This window comes from Symphodus melops (genome assembly GCF_947650265.1).
Source record: "Symphodus melops genome assembly, chromosome: 9".
NCBI classification, from domain to species: Eukaryota; Metazoa; Chordata; class Actinopteri; order Labriformes; family Labridae; genus Symphodus; species Symphodus melops.
In genome coordinates, this window is record NC_136699.1 from 18,716,495 (window position 1) to 18,736,935 (window position 20,441).

General features: G+C 40.8%; 1 protein-coding gene and 1 long non-coding RNA gene across 4 annotated transcripts in view; one reads left to right on the forward strand and one right to left on the reverse strand.

Moving 5' to 3' along the window:
* gria1a (glutamate receptor, ionotropic, AMPA 1a) overlaps window positions 1-10,455 on the forward strand; it is an 84,403-nt gene extending 73,948 nt beyond the window's left edge. For 2 of the 3 annotated variants that reach the window (XM_079351592.1, XM_079351593.1), the window contains 2 exons: window positions 4,851-4,985; window positions 6,963-10,455. In XM_079351592.1, the coding sequence (XP_079207718.1) occupies window positions 4,851-4,985; window positions 6,963-7,130 (303 nt within the window). In that variant the 3' untranslated portion in view covers window positions 7,131-10,455. Of the gene's footprint in view, window positions 1-4,850; window positions 5,141-6,962 lie in introns of all 3 variants that reach the window. The other variant, XM_079351594.1, reaches the window with a different exon arrangement.
* LOC306828869 overlaps window positions 1-20,441 on the reverse strand; it is a 211,697-nt gene that overhangs the window by 59,228 nt on the left and 132,028 nt on the right. The window lies entirely within an intron of this gene.

Genomic DNA, 20,441 nt, shown 5'->3' on the forward strand with positions numbered 1-20,441 from the left:
GGGGAGTGTGGCAGCAAGGACTCCGGAAGAAAGGTTAGTCCCTATGCCAAACGTGTCACCTCACAGCACCTCCCAGCACAACCCTGCCCTGATCCTAGACCAGCCCCAAGTCCAGACCTCAGTCTCTATTTCACCGAACAGTTCTCCCCTATGTGGCTCCAGAAGTACTACCGTATTGGCCTGAACATAAGACAACCTATTTTCTTCACAACATATCTTGTTTTAATAAAAAAAGATAAAATAAACAGGTTAACCAAAAAGTAATATATTTTGAATGTTAACAGTTAAAGTTATTACAGTATAATTTACAATTGTGATTTAAATGCTTTGGGTCATCATTTCATTGCTCCTACCAGTGCCAGTATTGGAAAGCTTTGCTCATAATGTGCACATTCTTTAGAAATGTAGGCAATTACCTTTGTTTTTGTTTTATTGTCTTTCTGCAGCATGAGGCAGCTGACAACTGTAAAAGGTTAAATTAATTTATAACTTTGGCTTTCAGCAGCCACTCTACCCTCAATGATCTATTGTAAGAACACAGTCTATGGTACAGTATAGTGTAAAAGTTTAACAAATAGAGAAAGCTCATATTTATCCGGAAAATGACTCAGCAATATTAGCTAAACAGTTCTCTGGGCATTGCTAATATTAGCTAACATAAGCTAGCAAAGTTACTGGTTATAATAGAAAAGTTAGTAAAGTTAAAGAGGGAAAACCTCTGAGTGAATTTAATTGACAAATTGACAACCTTAGGAGACAAAAGTGAAATACTTAATTCAAAATCAAGTTACTGAGGGATTAGCCTAGTACACAAAAGCCACCCCAGCAATTATAAAAAGCTAGCTTTTTGTACAGTAGTTAACTCTCAAAGTACCAATTCTCAAGCACAAAGTAACACTATTTGTGTGGGACTGCCGAAAGTTTCCACAAATAAACGTCTTATGTTTGGGCCAGTACTCTGATGGTACTCTGATGTCTAAATGTTCCCACTGATGAGCTTGTGTTGTGAGAGATTTGATGTTCATTGCCAGTGTGTACATAAGTATTGTGTGGTGGATTAGTTAGGCTGGCTACAATGGTTTACACATAGTGACTATATAGTTACAATCTAGGAGGGATAATCCTCTGAAAATAGACTGCCAAAACCTTCAAACACACTCAGATGCAAACACTCAGATGTGTATACACAGATGAGTACCTTTAGTTTGTGCTAGAGGTTTAATTTGAATGATAATCCACTGCATATTGACAACTCTCTCCCAATGGGAAAAAGAAGAAGAAACAGAAGAATAAGAGGGGAGCAGATGATCACAAAAGGCCTTTGAACTTTGAAGAGCCTTCGTGTCATGTTGAGACATCACCTTTGCAATCTGGCTCGTATGATAATTTGTTACGATTGCTTCACCGCAGATTTTGCATATATTGATGCAAACCCTGTCAATCTGCTAGATCAACCCAAGTCTTCCACTGTGCTTGCATGTACTGTATTTGCACTTAACATTATCAACACTGTTTCAGGAAGTGCGATTCGCTTTCTCCCATCACTGTACATATTTAAAATGTTAACTGGCTTCTGATCCTGTCACCACACTTGTCAAGAAAATCTTTATCTCGCTTCCTGAACTTTGTAACCCGAATTCAGGAGTGTCAAACCATTTGCTATTGGGCTCAGTGTTGTGGGAACATGGGCAGACAAATATGTGCTCTTAACCAAGAAAAACATTCATAATTCCAAGAAGAGATCGAGTTAAAAATACACAGTCAACCATACATGAAGAACATCTTAAGTGTAAAGTTGCATGTGTAGTTTACTGTACAATTTTCAATCCCTTTACAGAAAATATTATCGGAAATGCATTAATATAGGTCTAGGAAAACATGTTTCTTATCTTGAAAAATACACACATAAGCGTACTTTTCCTCATGTTGTGTTATACATTCAAGGTCTGTGGCCAGTACTCTCTTGGCAAGGCAAATTCGCCTGCTAGTTAATTTTAATTTTACTTTTATTTTATTTTATTGTATGTCATCATTAATAAATGATGACAAAGACTTTGTGATGACAGTCAGTTCACAGACAGAAATTCATTGAGAAGTTAACTAACCTTTTGTTCCTCCATAGCCCACAGTTTGACACGCCCTTGCATAAAGGCCTTCTTTCAATCACACATGCTCCCTGATGACAGGATAGCCCATACAGATAAAATACAGAACAATTACGGAGGACCAAACAAAACCAAGACACATGCTTAAATGCAAATAGATGCACTATTAACTGTAAATCATCACAAAGCTGTCCATGTGGCAATAATCTCTTCAGTGACTCAAAGGGATTCCCCAGCAGATTTACATAAAATAACACAATTCACTAGAATCCGATATTCCACGAGAATACTTGAATTTGACTCACTCATATGATAATGTTAGATAAGTTGGCATGAATGTCAGGAGGCACCAAAGTGATAGAGAATAATGACACATAATGTGGAATAATGTAAGGCTGAATATGTTTGTGCTGTTGCTGCATGACTGCATGTGTTGTGGTTTGTTGTTTATGTACGTTACCTGTCCTTCTGCCCTTTTTCCAATGTGTTTTTGGAAAAAATAGTCATATTTATAATTACAAAGTATATTTTAAGTTACAAGTGGTAAATATAGCCATTGTTGAAAATGTTAAGAATCCTGTAAATAGGTCAAACTATTTCCAGATTTTTTTTGACAATCTGGGGCCGGTCTCACAAAATTAGCTCAGTACAGTCAGGCTCTCTTTAAAAGGTAAGTTTAACTCGTCTTTTCCAACATGATTCTGGATAACCGTCTCCCAACCAGCTTTCACAGAGCTATTTATACATCGTCATGCAGGAGGGAGGGCATCAAACAAACCGCTCATTACTAATTACTTTACAGCTTTAAGTGCAGTGATTTTAATAAGGAGAGAGTAAACAGTTGACCCCTGCTTGGAAATGGAACCTCCCACCAGCACAGTCACATGAAGTAATGATAAAGGTAGTAATTATAAAAGGGCCATACGTAAAAGTGTTCAACAATTTGTTGCAAGTTTTCTGATCTGATGAGAGAATCGAGCTCTGATATTGAGTACAACATCACAGGGACTTTTTCATGTGTGTATCACTCCATCTAAGCCAGCTAAAGTTAACATTACAGCAGGCAGAGTGTGTCTCTTGCATGTACTGAAACCCTCACAGAATATTATGAAACGTGCATGAACAAATTAAAGGTTAAAAAACATGGACTTAAAAATAAGTAGCTGGTCCGTGGTTACTATGGACACTAACTAAGTTGCAAGAGTCTGAAAAATATTTGAGTGGTATAGCAACAGGTCAGTTTCAGTGATGGTGGAGCAAAAATTTGTAATTTGACATTTTAAAAAGCAATATCAGACTCGAGGTTGAGATGTTGTCCTGGATATCAGTACTGCTGTGATTAGCTTAGTGCTGATATTCAGTTAAAGATTACAACCTCCAGTGTGATAGCTCTTATTTCTACTGCAGTATGGGAACAAAGATGCTAACAGCACAAAGACAATCAGTGTTCAGTTTTAATATGTTGTATTGGATGTTTTCCAAGGAAGTACATAAAAAGACAACACTAAAATGTTTCAGTAATGTTTAATCATACTGTATGCAAAGGTGCACTGTAGGAGTGTGACTCGTGAAATTGAAAAGACTTGATAAAGGCCTTTGACTAAACAACGGCCCACATACATCATGGGAGCCAATTTTCAGTGTTCTGACATTCTTCTGTTTTTTAATTGAAACCCTCTGATCATTGTGTGTTAGTTGGGCACAGTTAAATTATGTCTTATTTATGACAGGGTCCTCTTGAGGTCGCCTCGTATTATCTACTCCTCTAGTGTTTGAATATATGAGTCAAGCTGTCTACACTTAACTGAAAGAATTCCAATACAATTAATATGCAATAGTACATTTTACTATTCGCTTTTCCAACCACCCACTGTGCTTGCTGATTTGTGAGATGCCCTGGTTGATAGCCAGTTTGGCACCCAGGAGGTGTACTACATAATTATTTATGATATATTTTTTTATCAATGGACTTGGTAAAATATACCAAAACTTGGAAGAGTGTTCAATACAAACCTGTTATTTACATAAAGTGATGTTTAGTCCTTCACCAATACGTTTCTCACCACCTACTGTTTTGTAGTGTTAGTGAGTATCAACTATTTGTTGCACATTTCTGATATAATACATGACATAAAGAGCTTTCAAGAAAAACACTGTAACATTAAGCTTCTCAGTGCTCTTAGGTTCTTTTAAGTTACATCTGATTGCACTGTTTTGTCCCTTCTTAAATCCCCTTGGGAAGATAAAAATGTTTTGCCTCATTTAATACATTTCTCGCTGGAAGCCTGAAGCAAGTTTTCTTCAAGGTGTTTTATCTATTGTGAATACTTGGCTTGAACTCTTCCTTTTTTTTAATTAATCAGAGAAGTCAGAGTCGGATTCAAAGTTATTATGTCAGCGTATTTATTCCTGATTTTGTGAGACAGGCCTCTTAAATGTGTATATTTATTTATTGTATGAAATGTTTGTTTATCACGTCCTCTGGTCCTGTCCTGGATATGATTGTATTTTGTCTGTGGTCTTAATTAGCCAGAGAAGTATGTGTGTGTGTGTGAATGTTTGTGTATACTTTTGTATGAATGGTGTGTACAGTATATTTGTGTCCGTTCAGTCCTCGTTCTCGGGATTCTTGTTTGTGAAGCTATTGTTTGTTGTTATGAATATATGTCAGTGTTTTTGTGTTTTGTTTTGGGGTTTTTTTGGAGCCACTTCCACTCCTGACCACTGACCTCTGCAACCCTGCAGGACAAGACGAGCGCTCTGAGCCTCAGCAACGTGGCGGGAGTCTTCTACATCCTGATCGGCGGCCTGGGCTTGGCCATGCTGGTGGCGCTGGTGGAGTTCTGCTACAAGTCCCGGACCGAGTCGCGCCGAATGAAGGTGTCCACTGCGCGAGCTGCTGCTGCATCAGCCGCTCAGGCCTTTCACTGCTCAGCCTTAGACAGTGGTGCTAGCGCCCCCTACACAGAGCTGCAGAGCTACGGCCTGTACGCCAACAACACTGTTAAGATATAAGGGCAGAGCACAGCCACGGGGTAGGAAACGCTGTTATCGATGATGATGATGATGATGATGATGACATCCGCCTCCTCACCCCCTGCCCATCTAACCGTGATCACAGTAGGGCCTGTCACGGCTTCCACCGCTGTGCAAACACTCTCCTGTTCCTCTCTCTACCTCTGCCGCTCACATCTTTACGTCTCTGGTTTCCAGCCGTCTTGTTGATCACTTGATTTTAAAATTGCCTTCATGCCTGTTTTTTTTTTTGTGTGTGTTTAAGTTTACATTTGTATCACATCAGCTGATGCATTAGCACTACACTACAACAAAGTTAGCATCCCAGAGTTAGCAGATTGCATTGGACATTACTCTTTCTTTAAAGTTGCATTTGGATGTTTCTTAGAGATTATTCTCGAATTTATCAAAGTGTCTGAATGTTTGATTTACATTACCTAAAAACACACCATTAACAGTGGAATCTAAATGTGTCCACTCCGAAGTTAAGCTAACTGCTTTGAAAAATGTGCTTTGATCTTCGAGTTAAATTTCATTACTACACTCAACAGCTAATCTCATGAGCAAATTAAAGGAAATTTACAGCACAGGTATGAAGGCAATTTAAATCACAGTGATGCATCTATCTGTCGCTCTGACCTCCTTCCTCTCTGTTTGCTAAACTGTCTCGCAAATGCAGGGCCCATTGTGGTGAACATCCTTTATATGTATACCATAAGGCAGGCCTGGTGCGGCTGACATGTGTTCCATCACTGCTTTAACCTAGAATAGTCTAACTCCAACTGTTGTATGTTCACGACTCTAACAGCAAGGACTTGTTGCTTGTAACACTTCACTGCGAGATGTGCGCTTTCTCCGCTGACAGCAGCAACATGGCAGCAGTTAGTCAGCTGCTGTGTGGATCAATTTACAACAAACAACCTTTGATTCATTCTTCAAACATCAAAGCCCCTCGCTGAGATACTCCTCATGGAGGCCGCAGAGACAAAAAGAAAGGCAGGGCCAAGAAAAGGACTGATCTTCTACACGGATCTCTTATGTTTTAATCAGCCGTCGAAGAGACACCTGATCAGTATGCTGATGACATTGGCGAGGAGCCTATTAGTCAGACGGCGCCTTTATGCTGTTTGGCATGAAAGAAACAACAACTCCATTCCAATTAGAAGCCAGAATAATTCTCCAATCCCCATGTAGTGCTCACATGTTGCTCCAAATCGTACACTCACTTTGCCCAATTTATTCAGCAATAAGAATGGGGGGGGGGGGGGGGGGGGGGGGTGCAGGCAGACAGCAAAGAGGCACGTGCTCACATACACACACCTGCGTCACACATCATTAGATCTGCTTTCATTCCCAGTGGCTTTCTTTGCACTTGACTGGAGAATGAAGCTATTAAGCCAATGAGTGACGCCTCAGCTCTTGTCTCACTGCCCACACGTCGCTCCGCTCCTCCTGTTACAAATTAGGACATCGATGCACATCAGCTCGTAGCACGGTTTACCACCCCGAATATCACTCAGAGGGTAAAAACCAGCACCCTGTGACTCCTGACAGCTCATTCTGCCCGGGAGTTTTGAGGCGTGCCAGCACCACAGTCACATAGAGACAGAAAACAGCAGCTTATGCGCATATATTCCTGTAATAAAGAGCAAAGGAAATGCTCTGTAGACTTGTCTCTATTCTTCTTTTCTTTTTCTTTTTTTAAAGTGGTTAATTCTATGGCTGCTAGCTCTTACTGTTTCAGAAGATCTCTCTCTCTCCTCTGATTAGGGTATAATACATGCAAAACTGTAATCACGGGTGTAGACTGACTGCAATTTTGTTTTTCGTTTTTTCTGATAGCAATCCATCAACGACGCCATGCACTGCTCCACCCTGACCCGAATGAGTGGCAATGGGAACGGCGGAGAGAACGGACGAATCCTCACCCACGACTTCCCCAAGACTGTTCAGACGCTGCCCTGCATGAGCCACACCGCCAGCATGGGACTGGGGGCCTCTGGCATGTGATCATCATGTGACTGTGCTGGCAGCGAGGTATCGGCAGGGTGGGGGCAAAAAAAAAAAAAAGAGAGCGCAGTGACTCTTAAGTGACCTCACAAATCATGGCTGTCCGGTTTGACCCATCTACTCTCCTGGCTGTCAAGGTGCCCAACTTGAACAAGACTTAATTTACTGCCAAAATGCACTCTCTAAATGCTCCACAAACGTTTTTTTTTACTCAATGGATGGAAAAAAAGAGATATTGAGGAAAAAAAGGAGGGAATGTGCTGCAATAAAGAAGCCGTCAACGGGGCGTGTTTTGGAATTTTTTACAGTGTTGATTTGTGTGGGGGAAAAAAAAAAGAAAAAAAGAACTCTATTCTTCAGTGTGACACCTGCGCTGCGCCATTTTCACGGAGCTGTTGACATTAGTCTGCGTGTGCAATATCTTCTCCTTCACTGATGATTATGTACTACCTAGATGCTTCTGAGGGCGTGAGGGAACGCGTCCTGCACGGATGCGGCTGAGGAGGACAAACACACAGGACTGCTAACGACGACTTGATATGCTTTGGGGACATTACTGCTCTCTTTCACTCCCACATTTACACCCCATTTTGGAAGGACAGAGTTCTCTGTGTAGCATAGACGGTTTTTATGAGTAGTTCATGGTTTACACTGTTTTCATAGCGCAAAGAGCTTTTGTCAGAAGTAGTTTGATTTGGTTTTTTTTCCCCTGGACTGAAGGCAGTTTTAATCAGTGGTTGAACAGACAAACACGCATTGCTGCTACACCTCATTTAACACACCATGCCTTGTCTTTGTGCCATATGACCATTCTCACAAACACACACACATGCACTACACACTTGTTGATGCAAGGTCAGAAGTTTGAAAACCAGATACACACAGAGTTGAAGTAATTGAAGGGCAGATTCAGAGACGCTCCCTCTAACCTGTGTAAAGCTCGATTACACACTGACACATTATGTACAGTACTGAGTGACCTTACACTGTATTCTACTGTTGTGACATTCATAGCATATCCATCTATATACGAGGGAGTCTATTTGCAGCACATGCATAAGAACAAGGATGAAATCCTTCATTTCAATCTGTTGTCAGAGCTGTTGCTCCTGTGCTCTATTTTCGGCTGTTCTCAGTTTGAATGAAATAGACAATGCAGCTATTGCTCTCAGTTCATTGAGAGTGGCATATTCCCTGCAGATGGTGTGTGGCCTATAAAAGGAAAGTTGACCTCCTCTTGCTGATACTCGCTAGCTTACGGAAGGAGGTGGAGTCGGAAGACTCCGTGTTACTGACAGATTCACACCCACTATTTTCTGTGTTTAGTGGAAGTGAAGGTTGCGGTTGTCCTTGAGCAAAGCGGCTGTGGACTTCTCCCTTTCAGGTCATGGATATCAGAGAGGCAGGCCTTAGACAGGAGAGGGCAGAGACGACAGGGTAGACTGTCTGGGTTTGGCATTAAGGCCTTAAAGGAAAATTCCACCTTAAAGCATCTCAATACTATGAACTGAAAAGGCTTGTTGGTGATGTTCTCTGCATTTCCAAGTCTTTGTAAGTATCTGTGTGTTCTCTGCTGACACTGACGACAGCAGAAATCTGAATACATGTTTTTATTCAGTACCAAAGAAAAATGTAACGGAAAGAAAAAGAAATAGGCGGCCATGATTATATGTTTTTCTTATTGCTAAAAAACCCTTTAAAAGGACAACAAAGCTATCATCCCCTCTACCCAAAACCTTGAAAACTGACTATATAAGAGTGAGCAAAAGATTCCTGAGCGCAGATGTATCGGTTGCGGTTCAAACAGAAAATCCTGTATTTGTGGAGCTTGTCTGTGCTCTTCAAAATATTCCTCCAGTAGTACTGTATTTGCATTAGGTAACATCTCGCCCAAAGTCTTACTCCTACTGCAGGATCATTTGCAGATGTTTTAGGTGGCTACCGTCTCCAACGTAATCAATTAAAGACGATTACTTTGGAGGTCCAACTCGCATCTTCTGATATATTTCCGAGGGCCTTAAATCATCATCAATGACCCTTTTCCAACCCCTTTAAACTCCTGCCGAATTCAAACACACAGTATGAGAACGGCTCAAAAAATACCTATGTTGTGTTTGTTTTTGTTGTTTAAACAGCTGTGTACTCTAGTTTTTTAGATTGCTTCTGAAATGTTTTATTTTTTATTAATTATTTTCAACAGCTTGAGGGTATCTGTTTTTTTAAGTGGTAGCCTGTCAGTGTAGGATTTACTTCCCTCCACTGCACAAAATAAAAAGTCAGCCATTACTATGATGTGGCTCTGTGACGTGGAAGGAATTGCAATATGTAAGGAAGGATGGTAAATAAAAAGGAAATCATATTTTAGATATTTTATGATTAACAAAGCAAATTATAGACTTAATTTAGGTTTATTTGTTCTACTCAATATTGTTTATCTCAAGACACTTTACAAAAAGAGAAGGTCTACACAGTATTTTTTTAATGTTATTTTCAGAGACTAAATCCAATTAAGGTCATCACAGAGATCATTCAAATCCAAAGGACGTTTTGTTTATAGTTGAAGGTTAAAATGCAGTTATTCTTCACAGTATGTGTCCTGAAATGCACAGAACATCATCATCACACATGGATAAGGGATATCTGAGAGTCTGAAGGTGTGATTTTACTTTCAGGTGGCTGGAAGGTCGTTGCTTGAAATGGGATTTCCACTGCAGCTGGAGGCCAGAGGTCGTCTTTAGATTATGTACCGCACACTCTCTCTGACCTCTCATTTCACAGCGGAGGCCAAGCGCCTGAACAAAGGCAGCGCTCCTCCTTCTCCACAGTCAGTTCTGCATTCATTTCCTCCTTCTCTGAGATTCTGCTTTAAAAAAAAAAAAATGGAACCAAATCAAAAGTATGACTTCTCTCTTTCTTTACGCCGTCATGCGAGCAGGAAAAACAGGCAGTCAGAGTTTACTGAATCCTACATATCTCCACCTATTATGTATATAAAAGGCTTCTCTCTTTCCCAGTGAAAATGTTTGTTCTCCTCCCCATCGAGCCTCGATGTACCTGGATTAGTTACCTGCCGTGTGAGTACTTTTCCTTTCTTCCCTCATCTCTGCGTCTTCTTTTGCTGATGTTGTATCAATGAGAACACAGCACAGCACTACAGCGAAGGCTTTACCTTAAGACAGATGTTTTATATGCCATAACAGATTTGTAAAAAAAAAAAAAAAAAAAAGAATCAATAAAAAAGACACTCAATGTTTGTAATATAAGGGAGAGTGTGGTGCCATGAAAGTGTTACACTTTTACGAGTGTAAAAAAAAAAAAATCAAAAGAGACACAATGATGTGGAATAATTCGTAGATGCTAATGTTGTTTTTCTGTTCATTTTCTTTTATTTTGTTGAAATTTCAAAAATTACTTCTCATTTGTGTTTTTTTAAGTGCTTAAAGTTTAACACCATTTAAATATTTCTTTGTCGTTTTCCTTTTTCACAGTGTTTTACTACTGGAATCCAATCATGACAAAACATCAGACGTTTTTTCTTTTTAATATGGAAAGGGTGTTGCTAAGTTTTAAAATAAAAAATGGTTATAAATTGTTTCTAAGTTTAAGAAATGTTAAAGAGTATAACTATTAGAAGTCAAACTTTTGAGAAATATTTTTTTTTCTAACCAAAGTGCTTTGGAAGGAAGTCATCATGCTTTTGTAACGGAATAAAGAAATAAACCATGAATATTTGTTCAGTGTTATTTCCACTGGAGTGCTGTAGCTCACTCTGTGCCTCAGGCTCTATGGGATATGAGTTTAGATATTACAAGCAGAGGAGAATGATGCACCGCCTGGGTCACAACCAGGTGCGTTGAGCCAAAAAATAGACTTTAGCCGTCTGTCTTGTGTGGACAAAGAAGAAGTAGCATCTATTAACAGTCCTGGAAAATCATTTAGAACAAAACAGTCAACTAGTGGTGACTTAGCTCAGGAGACCACCTTCACAAACCAACATGCATCTTCTTCTTGAAAAGCAGGACAATAGGCCTGCAGGGTCAGAAGAAGAAAACAAATCAAGAGGGATATTTAGTATTTTGATTCAGATTTATTGTCTTTTCTTTCTGTGTGAAGCTCTATGCCAAATCAGCATGTTTAGTGCACAAGGTCTCAGATTTTAAAATCTGATTTACAATGCCATCTGACTGACTGGTGACAACATGCAACAGAAGTCTTTTGTCAGACACTCACAATAAGTGGTACTTGTCTTAAACCATGACTATTAATCGAAATGATCAAGTCCAAAGTCAAATGTTTGCCACGAATCTTAATTTTTTGATTGAACATGCAGTATTTGAAGGATGACAGCAGACTCGAGTTTCCAGATAGTGGTCAGTGTTACTTCATTTAGCCTGCGATTTAACTGAGTTCCACCATTAGTACAGACTATAGATAAGGTTACTTGAAGGGATAAGACTCTTACCTGCGATAAATAATAAGGGCCACTTGAGGGCAGTGCAACAAGTTTTAAACACATTTACTGTCAAGCTGCAGACACAGGAACAAATATCAGAATGGTTGGCATTACATGAGGTAACAGTAGCTTTCATTGAAAGTCATTTAACTACACACCTTAAAGTCTCAATGTCTCCATGTGCATCAGAGGAACATGTTGTTTATGGTTACTTATTAGGTTAATGATAACCAATCATTAGCTACATGCTAACTTAGTCTCTAGTTCTCTGTTTGGTCAGGGAGAAGATTAGTCTGGAAAACCTGTTTGGTGTCTCGGCACTGTTCTCATCAGACCTCACAAGAAGCAGTTAGCTCAACACAGCATGGATTGCAGATAGGCTAATGGGTTACCCTACAGAGAAACGTAAACCCAGAGCCTAAAAGTGGCTGCTTGGTTGGAGTTTTGTCTCAGGCTCTATGGCCAGCAGCAGTAACAAGTGTAAAGTGTGCAGAACAAAAGTACATTTAATAGGCAGCAATAACTAGTGATGTGAGTATAGTGAGGGATGTGCAGTAGCTTTAAGAAAACTCATGTTCTTAAATTTATCAGTTTTTTCATTCTTACAATTATTCTGCAAATTCATATTTCCCGAGTATATCTTTGTGCTTATTGACAACACGAGGGGGAGGGGAAAATTCTGGGGGAATAAAGCCTTTTCAATTTGAGCCATTTATGTCAAAGATGCTACTTTTGAGTCTCGTCAAATCCTAGCTTCTGCAGAGTTAATCCAAGCACCTGCAGAATGGTGTTACTCCAAACACAAAGTATCTGTACCGTGAGCTGGAGGTGGTAGACAGATCCTCAGAGTACAGGTATCTGTTGAATAACTAGTTGTGATATACAGCGGTTATTTATATACAGTATGTCCATATGCTTGCATAACATACATTCAAAAAATCCATCTGTTTGCACAAGGGCTGAGACGAAAAATAACTTTCATTACCTGGAGGACACATTTCATGCAACAATCATTTCTCATCTTATTGTTCAGCCGGGAAGAATAATTATTATGATGAAAATGCAAATATAGAAGGTGTCATTGTCTGCTGTGGTGCTTAGTGTGTACGTGTATTGTGTGTGCGTGTGTGTGCCTTTGTGCTACATACAGATAGCAGGGTGTCATGCTGTGTCACACCCCCATGATTAGTGACATCAACTAGTGGAGAGGCCCCCACTCTTTCTCCCCCTGACAGCCAGAGGCCTACTGTATAATTAACATCTCTCTTTTTCTGTCACTCTCTTTCTGTCTCTTTGAGAGCTACATCAACAGGATTGTTTCTTTTTTTTGTTAGGGTCCTGGTTGTCATATGTAACTTTGAAACTTGACAAAAACGTACATTTACATGTCACTTCTTTATAATAACTATTTATAGAGCAGCAGGCATACAGAAAACCTGCCCTGTCTAAAGGTCAGTTTGTCAAAGTCTTGGCTCTAGACTTCACGAGTTTGCACCTTGTATGAAATTAATCATTTGATAATGAAATCATGTCCTCACATTTTAAGAGCCAGCGAGTAATCAGTCCCTATCTTAAATTAAATCTCGATGCGTCACCTGACTCGTCCTATGAGGACCTGTAAATCACGTCTTTTCAAATGAGGATGTCCTTAAAAGAAAAGTAATCTTTTGATGAGTTGAGTATAAACGACAGTCTCAGAAGTAAAAGACGGAAGTTTCTTAGAAACACCTGCAAGTGTGCTGATGACGCCGAAGGCAGCAGAAATACAATGTTGTCGAGGAGGAGATATGTTGATGAGAAAACTGAAAAGTATGCAGAAAAAATCATGTAGAAGTACACAGACAGACACAGAGAGATCTTGTTCCAGCCTGGAGAGTCATAGTAAGTGAATGCAGTCTAATTGTGTCCAGGTGCAGTCTCTGTTTCTCAGTGAGCTGATGAGGAGCAGCAGCAGCATTATACCTTCACAAGTGGACGCACACAAACATACTCACACTAATCAAGATTTTCACAGATGCTCTAATAGGGACGGCTGATCAGCAGAAGGGCCAGTTTCCAAGGATGCTCGACAAACACAGGTGTGGACTCACAAACACTCTGTACATAATTATCTTAGCCACTTAGATGGATCTGTTTGGACACCCAATATTTCACCTAAAATATGTGATTCTGTGTTCAAACTTACCGTGAAGTTATCAACAAAGAAAGGATGAACATGTTTTGAGACTGAACGTTATCAACAGAGCAGGAGCCTCGTAAGGTGTCTAGCAGAAACAATATTGCCTGACCTTGTGTTATTGAAACTAAGAAGGTTACTTACATCATTGTCTTGTAGCCTATGTGTTCTTTGACTTTTGTTCTCCCTGACAACTGTCCGTGAACAACTCCAAAATAAAAGCATTCTGCACCAACACACCGAGTTTCTTCACAGGATCCATTCTTCATTTAAATAAGATCACACACAGGCTATGTGTTGGCTTTGTCTCCCTGCTGTCAGCCCTGTCTTTCTAAATAAGGTTCATGCATTTTTAATTTACTGGCTTTAAAAGGAGATCTATTCCTCTGATCCATACTTAAACACATATAATGTTACTGTGTTGGATGTTCATGCTAAACCTCTGCAACGTTTTTTTTTTAAACACAAGATACTCAGTTGTTAGCGTAAGCTTCATCAGGTAGAAATTTTTGCTGTCTTCTTCAGTTAAAAGCATTGCTTTCGTGTGTCATTGTGCAGCTTGCTATAATTGATTTTTGCTGGAGGCCTTTTGTTTTCTAAATAAGGTTGGTTCCCCAAACCCTCTTATTGTCTTCCCTTGCATTCCAATGATGCTGTGATGAAGACAGGCGGTCCTAACTTTGTTGCAGTGTCTCCTACTGGCATGTGAGCCATGTTTTTCCAAATGGAGGAGGAAAGGAAATCGATAATGGTGAAGACGTTGCTGCCAGCTCATGTTGGAGGGACGCAGTAAAGTCTCACGGCCATCAGGGAGGAAAAACGCTGTTCCTTTATAAAACTGCTGGAGTGGCTCAGTGTGTAGTAAAACATTGACTCTTCCTCATTACTTTTATCTTTGAAGTCACATGCACTACACCCACTTGCTGCTTCAGGCAGCTGCTGCACACATTTCTGTACAGGAGCCTTTTTTTTTTGTTCGTATTTAAGCAAATACATGCACACAGACATGGTTATATGTGCACTAAAACCTCAAGCACAAACACTATCCTCCTACAGAGATGCTGTAAGACTGAAGCCCTCTTCAGTCGGATGTAGCACCTCTCGCCTCTCATCCATCCAGCCCTCAGGCTGTCTCTCAGTCTGAGTGACTGGCACTCCCAGCAGGACGAGATCTAAAGACAGCTTCCAACAGCACATTGACAATACAGAGAAATGCCTCAGGACAGTGTTGGTGCTTCGTTGATTACCAGGAACATTCCTTCTATACATGTCCACATACTTTTCAAACATGCTCAAATAACACAGTCGAACAATATTTGAACAGGGTTGCTACTTGAAAAGATATTGATAGACTATTCACCTCCTCTGAATAGCATGTGTAGTGGTTGCTATAGACTGAAACCAGCAAAAGAGCTTGCAAGATCCAGGCAAAGCTTGGCAACGCTTTTCTGCCAACCACTCGAGTTGCTTTCCATCTGTGTTTCCATTGGAGTGCAACTGCTCTTCCAAGATGTATGAATTGTTTAATTGTAGCCTGTATTTGGACAGGAAATGCAATAAATATTTTAAGGTCTGCCGTGAGGACTGTCTCTGCAACCGACACTCCTAGGGATTTAGTCAGCTAATGAAAATATTGAAAAGACTACATTTACCTCAGAACAATGGCTTATGTCCAACAGAAGATGTTTCAACAAAATTACCAACAAGAGAGACATATTTACAAGCAGTGAGCAATAAATGTCTTCTTCTGCCAGGACTTCTTTTCTCTTACGTTACCTGACTGCTAAGTTTTGATGTCAGGACGGTGTTGGAGTTGGGACACAAGAGCAGATTTGTATCTGCACGTGCATGAATGAGTCTGTTATTAAGACACAAATTACAACAACATTATAATTATAAGACCATTATATTGCATGTCACCCCTTTTAGTCCCCATACATGGCGTCAACTCCAGCAAAACAAGAGTGGGTGATAATACTAGAGGAGATACAAACAAAACCAGACCTGAAAATGTACACAGAGTAATCTATTTTGTCTTTTACGTTTTAAGGTCCTGCTTGTAAAATGTTCAAGGATTATTTGAGACTTTTCCTGCAAACTTTCTCAGCACATTGCGGCATTAAGTTATGTTAGCTTCATCATTGTTTTATTGTCGACCCGTTTTGCAGTACAGAAGAAACAAAACATAAACAGCTCTGTACAGGAGGACAGACGCACACACCTTGGCCTCAGACGGGACAGGACAGCCTTGAAGATTGCCTCAGTGCTCAGTACACACATCGAGGCTTATAGTTTGAAGTTCCACTTATCCCATTAGCTGTTGATTTATGCTGGTAATGCCGTCATATTGCTCTGTAAATGAAAACGTATTAGGTTATGATGAGTTGTTATCCAGTCTGAGCTTCACTGGTCCTCCCTCGTCTCTCTGGTGTTGAGGGTCACCCAGGGACCGACGGAGAAAGACAGTCAATCACCAGCCAGAGTCAGTTAGTCCCGCACCCTGAAGATTAACTGTCCTCGTTTGAGATATGTGCTCCCACATTGTTGAGGGAACAGAATAGTTGCTCTGCTGCCAGGTCTCCTAAAGTTAAGGGAAAGCTTGCGCCCTGTACCTTACATCTCCTCCTCTGTTTCCCATCCGTCCATCTCAGCGGAGGGAGGCAGACGACGGCCTTGAAGGAAAGATGGATGGAGGTAGTAAACCAGCCCTGGAGACAGAAAGAACAGGAGAGCGGGAGAGAGAGAGAGTGAGGGAGAGATGCATGACAGCCCACATCAGCTCAGACAGAATGACAGATGAGGGGATTATGGTGCAGGGCTACTTTCCACTGTGATCAAAGTTGGGGAGCGTCCCTGCACAACCCAGGTCGACTATGAGCCAATCAATGTGCTGGATAGGGTCAAAACACAAGGAGTGGGAAATGCCCTCCATTTCAATGTAATATTTCCTTCAATAGGGCAACATTCCTTACTCAAAAGTCTCCTCAGGAAAACAATGTTTTTATTTCCATATTCATTTGTTGAAAAGGAACTGTTCTTTGACAAAAAGAGACATTTTCCATCCTGCCAGCCTTTGCATGCTGGTGTATTAGCTGTGGGCTGTAAGTAGGCAATCTCTTCACTTTTAGAAGACAGTGCTTCTGCTCAGAGTCAGAGTTCAATTGAGAGACACTCAAATCACTGTAGAAACCTTCTTAACTCTAAAGTTCAGCCTCTCCAAGGCCCAATGCATATATAGCAGGCACGTAAATCAAGTTTGCCCACAGTCTTATTATCTAAACGCATTACTGCAGAACAGGCGCATTTAGAATAATGCATTTGTCTGAATTTGTGTGGATCTATGTGTATGTGAGCATCTGCAGAGAGCATGCATAAATGCATGTGTGCATACATGAGTAGCCTCCATGTGCAGGTGTTTTCTGCACCAGCGAGTGAGATGTGCAGGTGTGATTTTGGTAAAACGCGCTGTGAAGTAAACCCTGAATAATGGATTCAGCCCCAGTAAGAGTAATCAGTGAACCCTGAGCTCAGCCTATTGAAGTTTAATAACATTCTGAATGTCAGAACACATGACAGCAGAGGAGCATAATCCCCTCTCCCTGAGAGAGGCTGCAAACTAACTCTACCCTGCTCTCTCTCTCTCTCTCTCTCTCTCTCTCTCTCTCTCTCTCTCTCTCTCTCTCTCTCTCTCTCTCTCTCTCTCTCTCTCTTTTTCTCTTCACCCCCCACCAGCAAAACCAACCACCAAACACACACACACACACACACACACACACACACACACACACACACACACACACACACACACACACACACACACACACACACACACACCTCTGTCACATAGTGTATACATACATCAACACTGGTAAAGCCTTTCAGATTAGCGGCTGTGATTTAAACAACATTCAAAGAGCAGTGTATGAGGGAGAGTTCCAGTTGAGCGGAGTTCAATATCCATATCACCTACAGGGTTCTGTTACCTTATCACAACCAGGGTCTCTCTGTTTGATCAATGGAATCAAAGTAACCCAACACTGGGAGAACACAAGTTTAAAACCAGATCTTGATGAACAAAATAACTTCGTTATTTGTGCACCACACTGCTGCAAAAATTACACTTATTGTCTTCTTAGATAAAAAAATATATATATTAAAAAATGGACTCAGGGAGTCCTTGTACTTAAACTGAAAATAATAGTAATGCATTTTATTTATGGGTGCCCTTTCACTACATTTAAGGTCACCTTACAGATAGAGCAGTAAAACTAACAAACAAAAACAGCAACACTAAGAAGGGTGTGGTTAAACAGAGGTAGCTAACACTAAAAAGGTGTGTTATGAGCTTTGTTTTGAAGGTGGAGAGAGACTTAATGTTACTAATGCTTTATGGGAGAGAGTCCAAGAGACGGAGGCACGTAAAGGCTTAAAGGGATACTTCACCCATTTGCATGAAGCTGTGTATCATTAGAAACATGGTAGTAGTGTTGAATGGTCGTGAATCCAGCCCTCATTTTGCCCTGAGACGAGAAAAATGTGTTTTTCTTTGCTTGAAAGTTTTCTTCATGTGATGCAAAAAGCGTCATATTGCATCACATGAAGAAAACTTCCAGGTAAAGAAAAACATGAGGGCTGGATTCACGACCATTCAACACTACTACCATGTTTCTAATGATACACAGCTTCATGCAAATGGGTGAAGTATCCCTTTAAGACCCATTGATGATAGGTGGGCAAGAGGTGTGGTGAGGAGCACGGAGGAGGCAGAACGGAGGGTCTGAGAGGGTGTGTAGGTGTAAAGGAGAGCTGAAAGGTAAGTAGGTGTTAGGCTATGGAGTGCCTTGAAAGTGAGAAGGAGCATCATATATAGTCAATGCAATATTATGAGCCTGTGGAGTTGTTGAAGGGCAGGAGTGATGTTTTCTATGGAGGGTGGTGATGATCCGGGCATCTGAGTTCTGGATCAGTTGGAGATACTGGAAATCTTAAGCCGTAGGCCAAAGAGGAGAGAGCTACAATAGTCTGCACGGGAGGTGACCATGGGTATTGACAACATGGCGCTGCTGTTAAGTGTGAGAGACAGTTATAGACGGTTGACGTTGTGCAGGTGGAAATGCGCTGACGGAGTGAAAATATTCATGTGAGCTTCAAAGGATGGAGAGCTGTCGAGGACGATACCAAGGCTCTTTACTTGGAGGGAGGGAGGGACTGTGGAGCTGTCAATTGTTATTGAAAAAAAAAGTCAGACTCGGTGGAGCAAACAAGGAAAACTTCCGTTTCGTTGCTGTTAAATTTAAGAATGTTATGAGAGAACCAGGACTTAACTTCAAGGAGACAGTCGGAGGGGGATGAAGGTGGGAGGATAGGAGGTAGACAAGAAAGGGAGAGGACCCAACACTGAGCCCTGAGGAACACCACCAGTGACTGGGGAGAGCAGTGATCTGAAGTTTTTAAGTTGAATAAACTGAGAGATATGATTTGAAGAGGAAGGAGGCAGGTGCCAGTGAAACTGCTAGCCTCTCTCTCGGTGATATGAGAGATGGTGTTGAAGGATGCACTTAAGTCAAAGAGGATGCGTATTGAGTCCAGAATCAGCTGCTGTCAGGAGATCATTTGTGATTTTCAACACGGCTGTCTCAGTGCTATGAAGGGGACGGTGACTGGAGTTCGTCAAACAGGTTTCTGTCAGAGAGGTTTTTTTGTAAACCTGAACTGCAACGACTCTTTTTAGTATTGCTATCATCAGGTATCTTGATAAGTAGATTAACTGAATACGTAAATGTGAACGAAGCGGCTCAAAATGATAAAACCCTTGAGAATGATCACAGGTTTTATCATCGATTCATTCTATGGTGCCATGTAGCCTCTTTCAGCTCAATTGTTTGGGTTTTTCTGCCTCAGTATCCCTGAAACCTTGTCTAAGTTTCAAAGGATATAATTTCAGACACTTTTGGAGCTCAGTCACATCTCCTTTCCTCGGAAGTTAATGGCGAACAAAAAGATCATTGCACTGACAGCATACGCTTTACAAGGTATTTATCTGTCAGTAGACCCTCTCACACAGGACCGCCTGAAAATGTTTATAGAACTTATGTCATCTCAGGCAGTGAATGTTCTTGAAAGTTTCCTGTTGCGCCGATACATCAGCTCTCAGCTCACCACAACTTCTTGAGGAAACTGAACAATCAACAACCTTGGTGAACTTTGGAAAATTGAAGTGCAGTGCATGTGCGGGGGGCTCCCATCTTCTTTACAGCTCGGTTCTGCAACACAAAGAGGCTCACAAAGGATTCTGTGAGTATGTCTAGAGAAGAATATATTGTTGTTTAGTGATGCTCTCCTTGTACAACATCTCATCTGTAATTTATTCACTTATAATCACGCAGGTACACACAATAAATGTCAGCAAGTGAAAAAACACAGTGGCATCACAGTTTGCTGTCCATGCATATGCAATGCTAAAGAGCAAGCACATCCCGAGTCTTAATGCCACATTAACATGTGACATTTATAGGTAACCTAAATGAAAAGCACTGTGATATTCATCCCCCTCACACTGATCATTTCCATGATGCACTTCGAAGCCAGAAGTTGATTGTTGATATTAAAAAGAGAACAGAGGAAGACAGGAACAGTGAAATCATGATGTCTAATGATCCTGCCTGTGCCTGAATGCCTCATT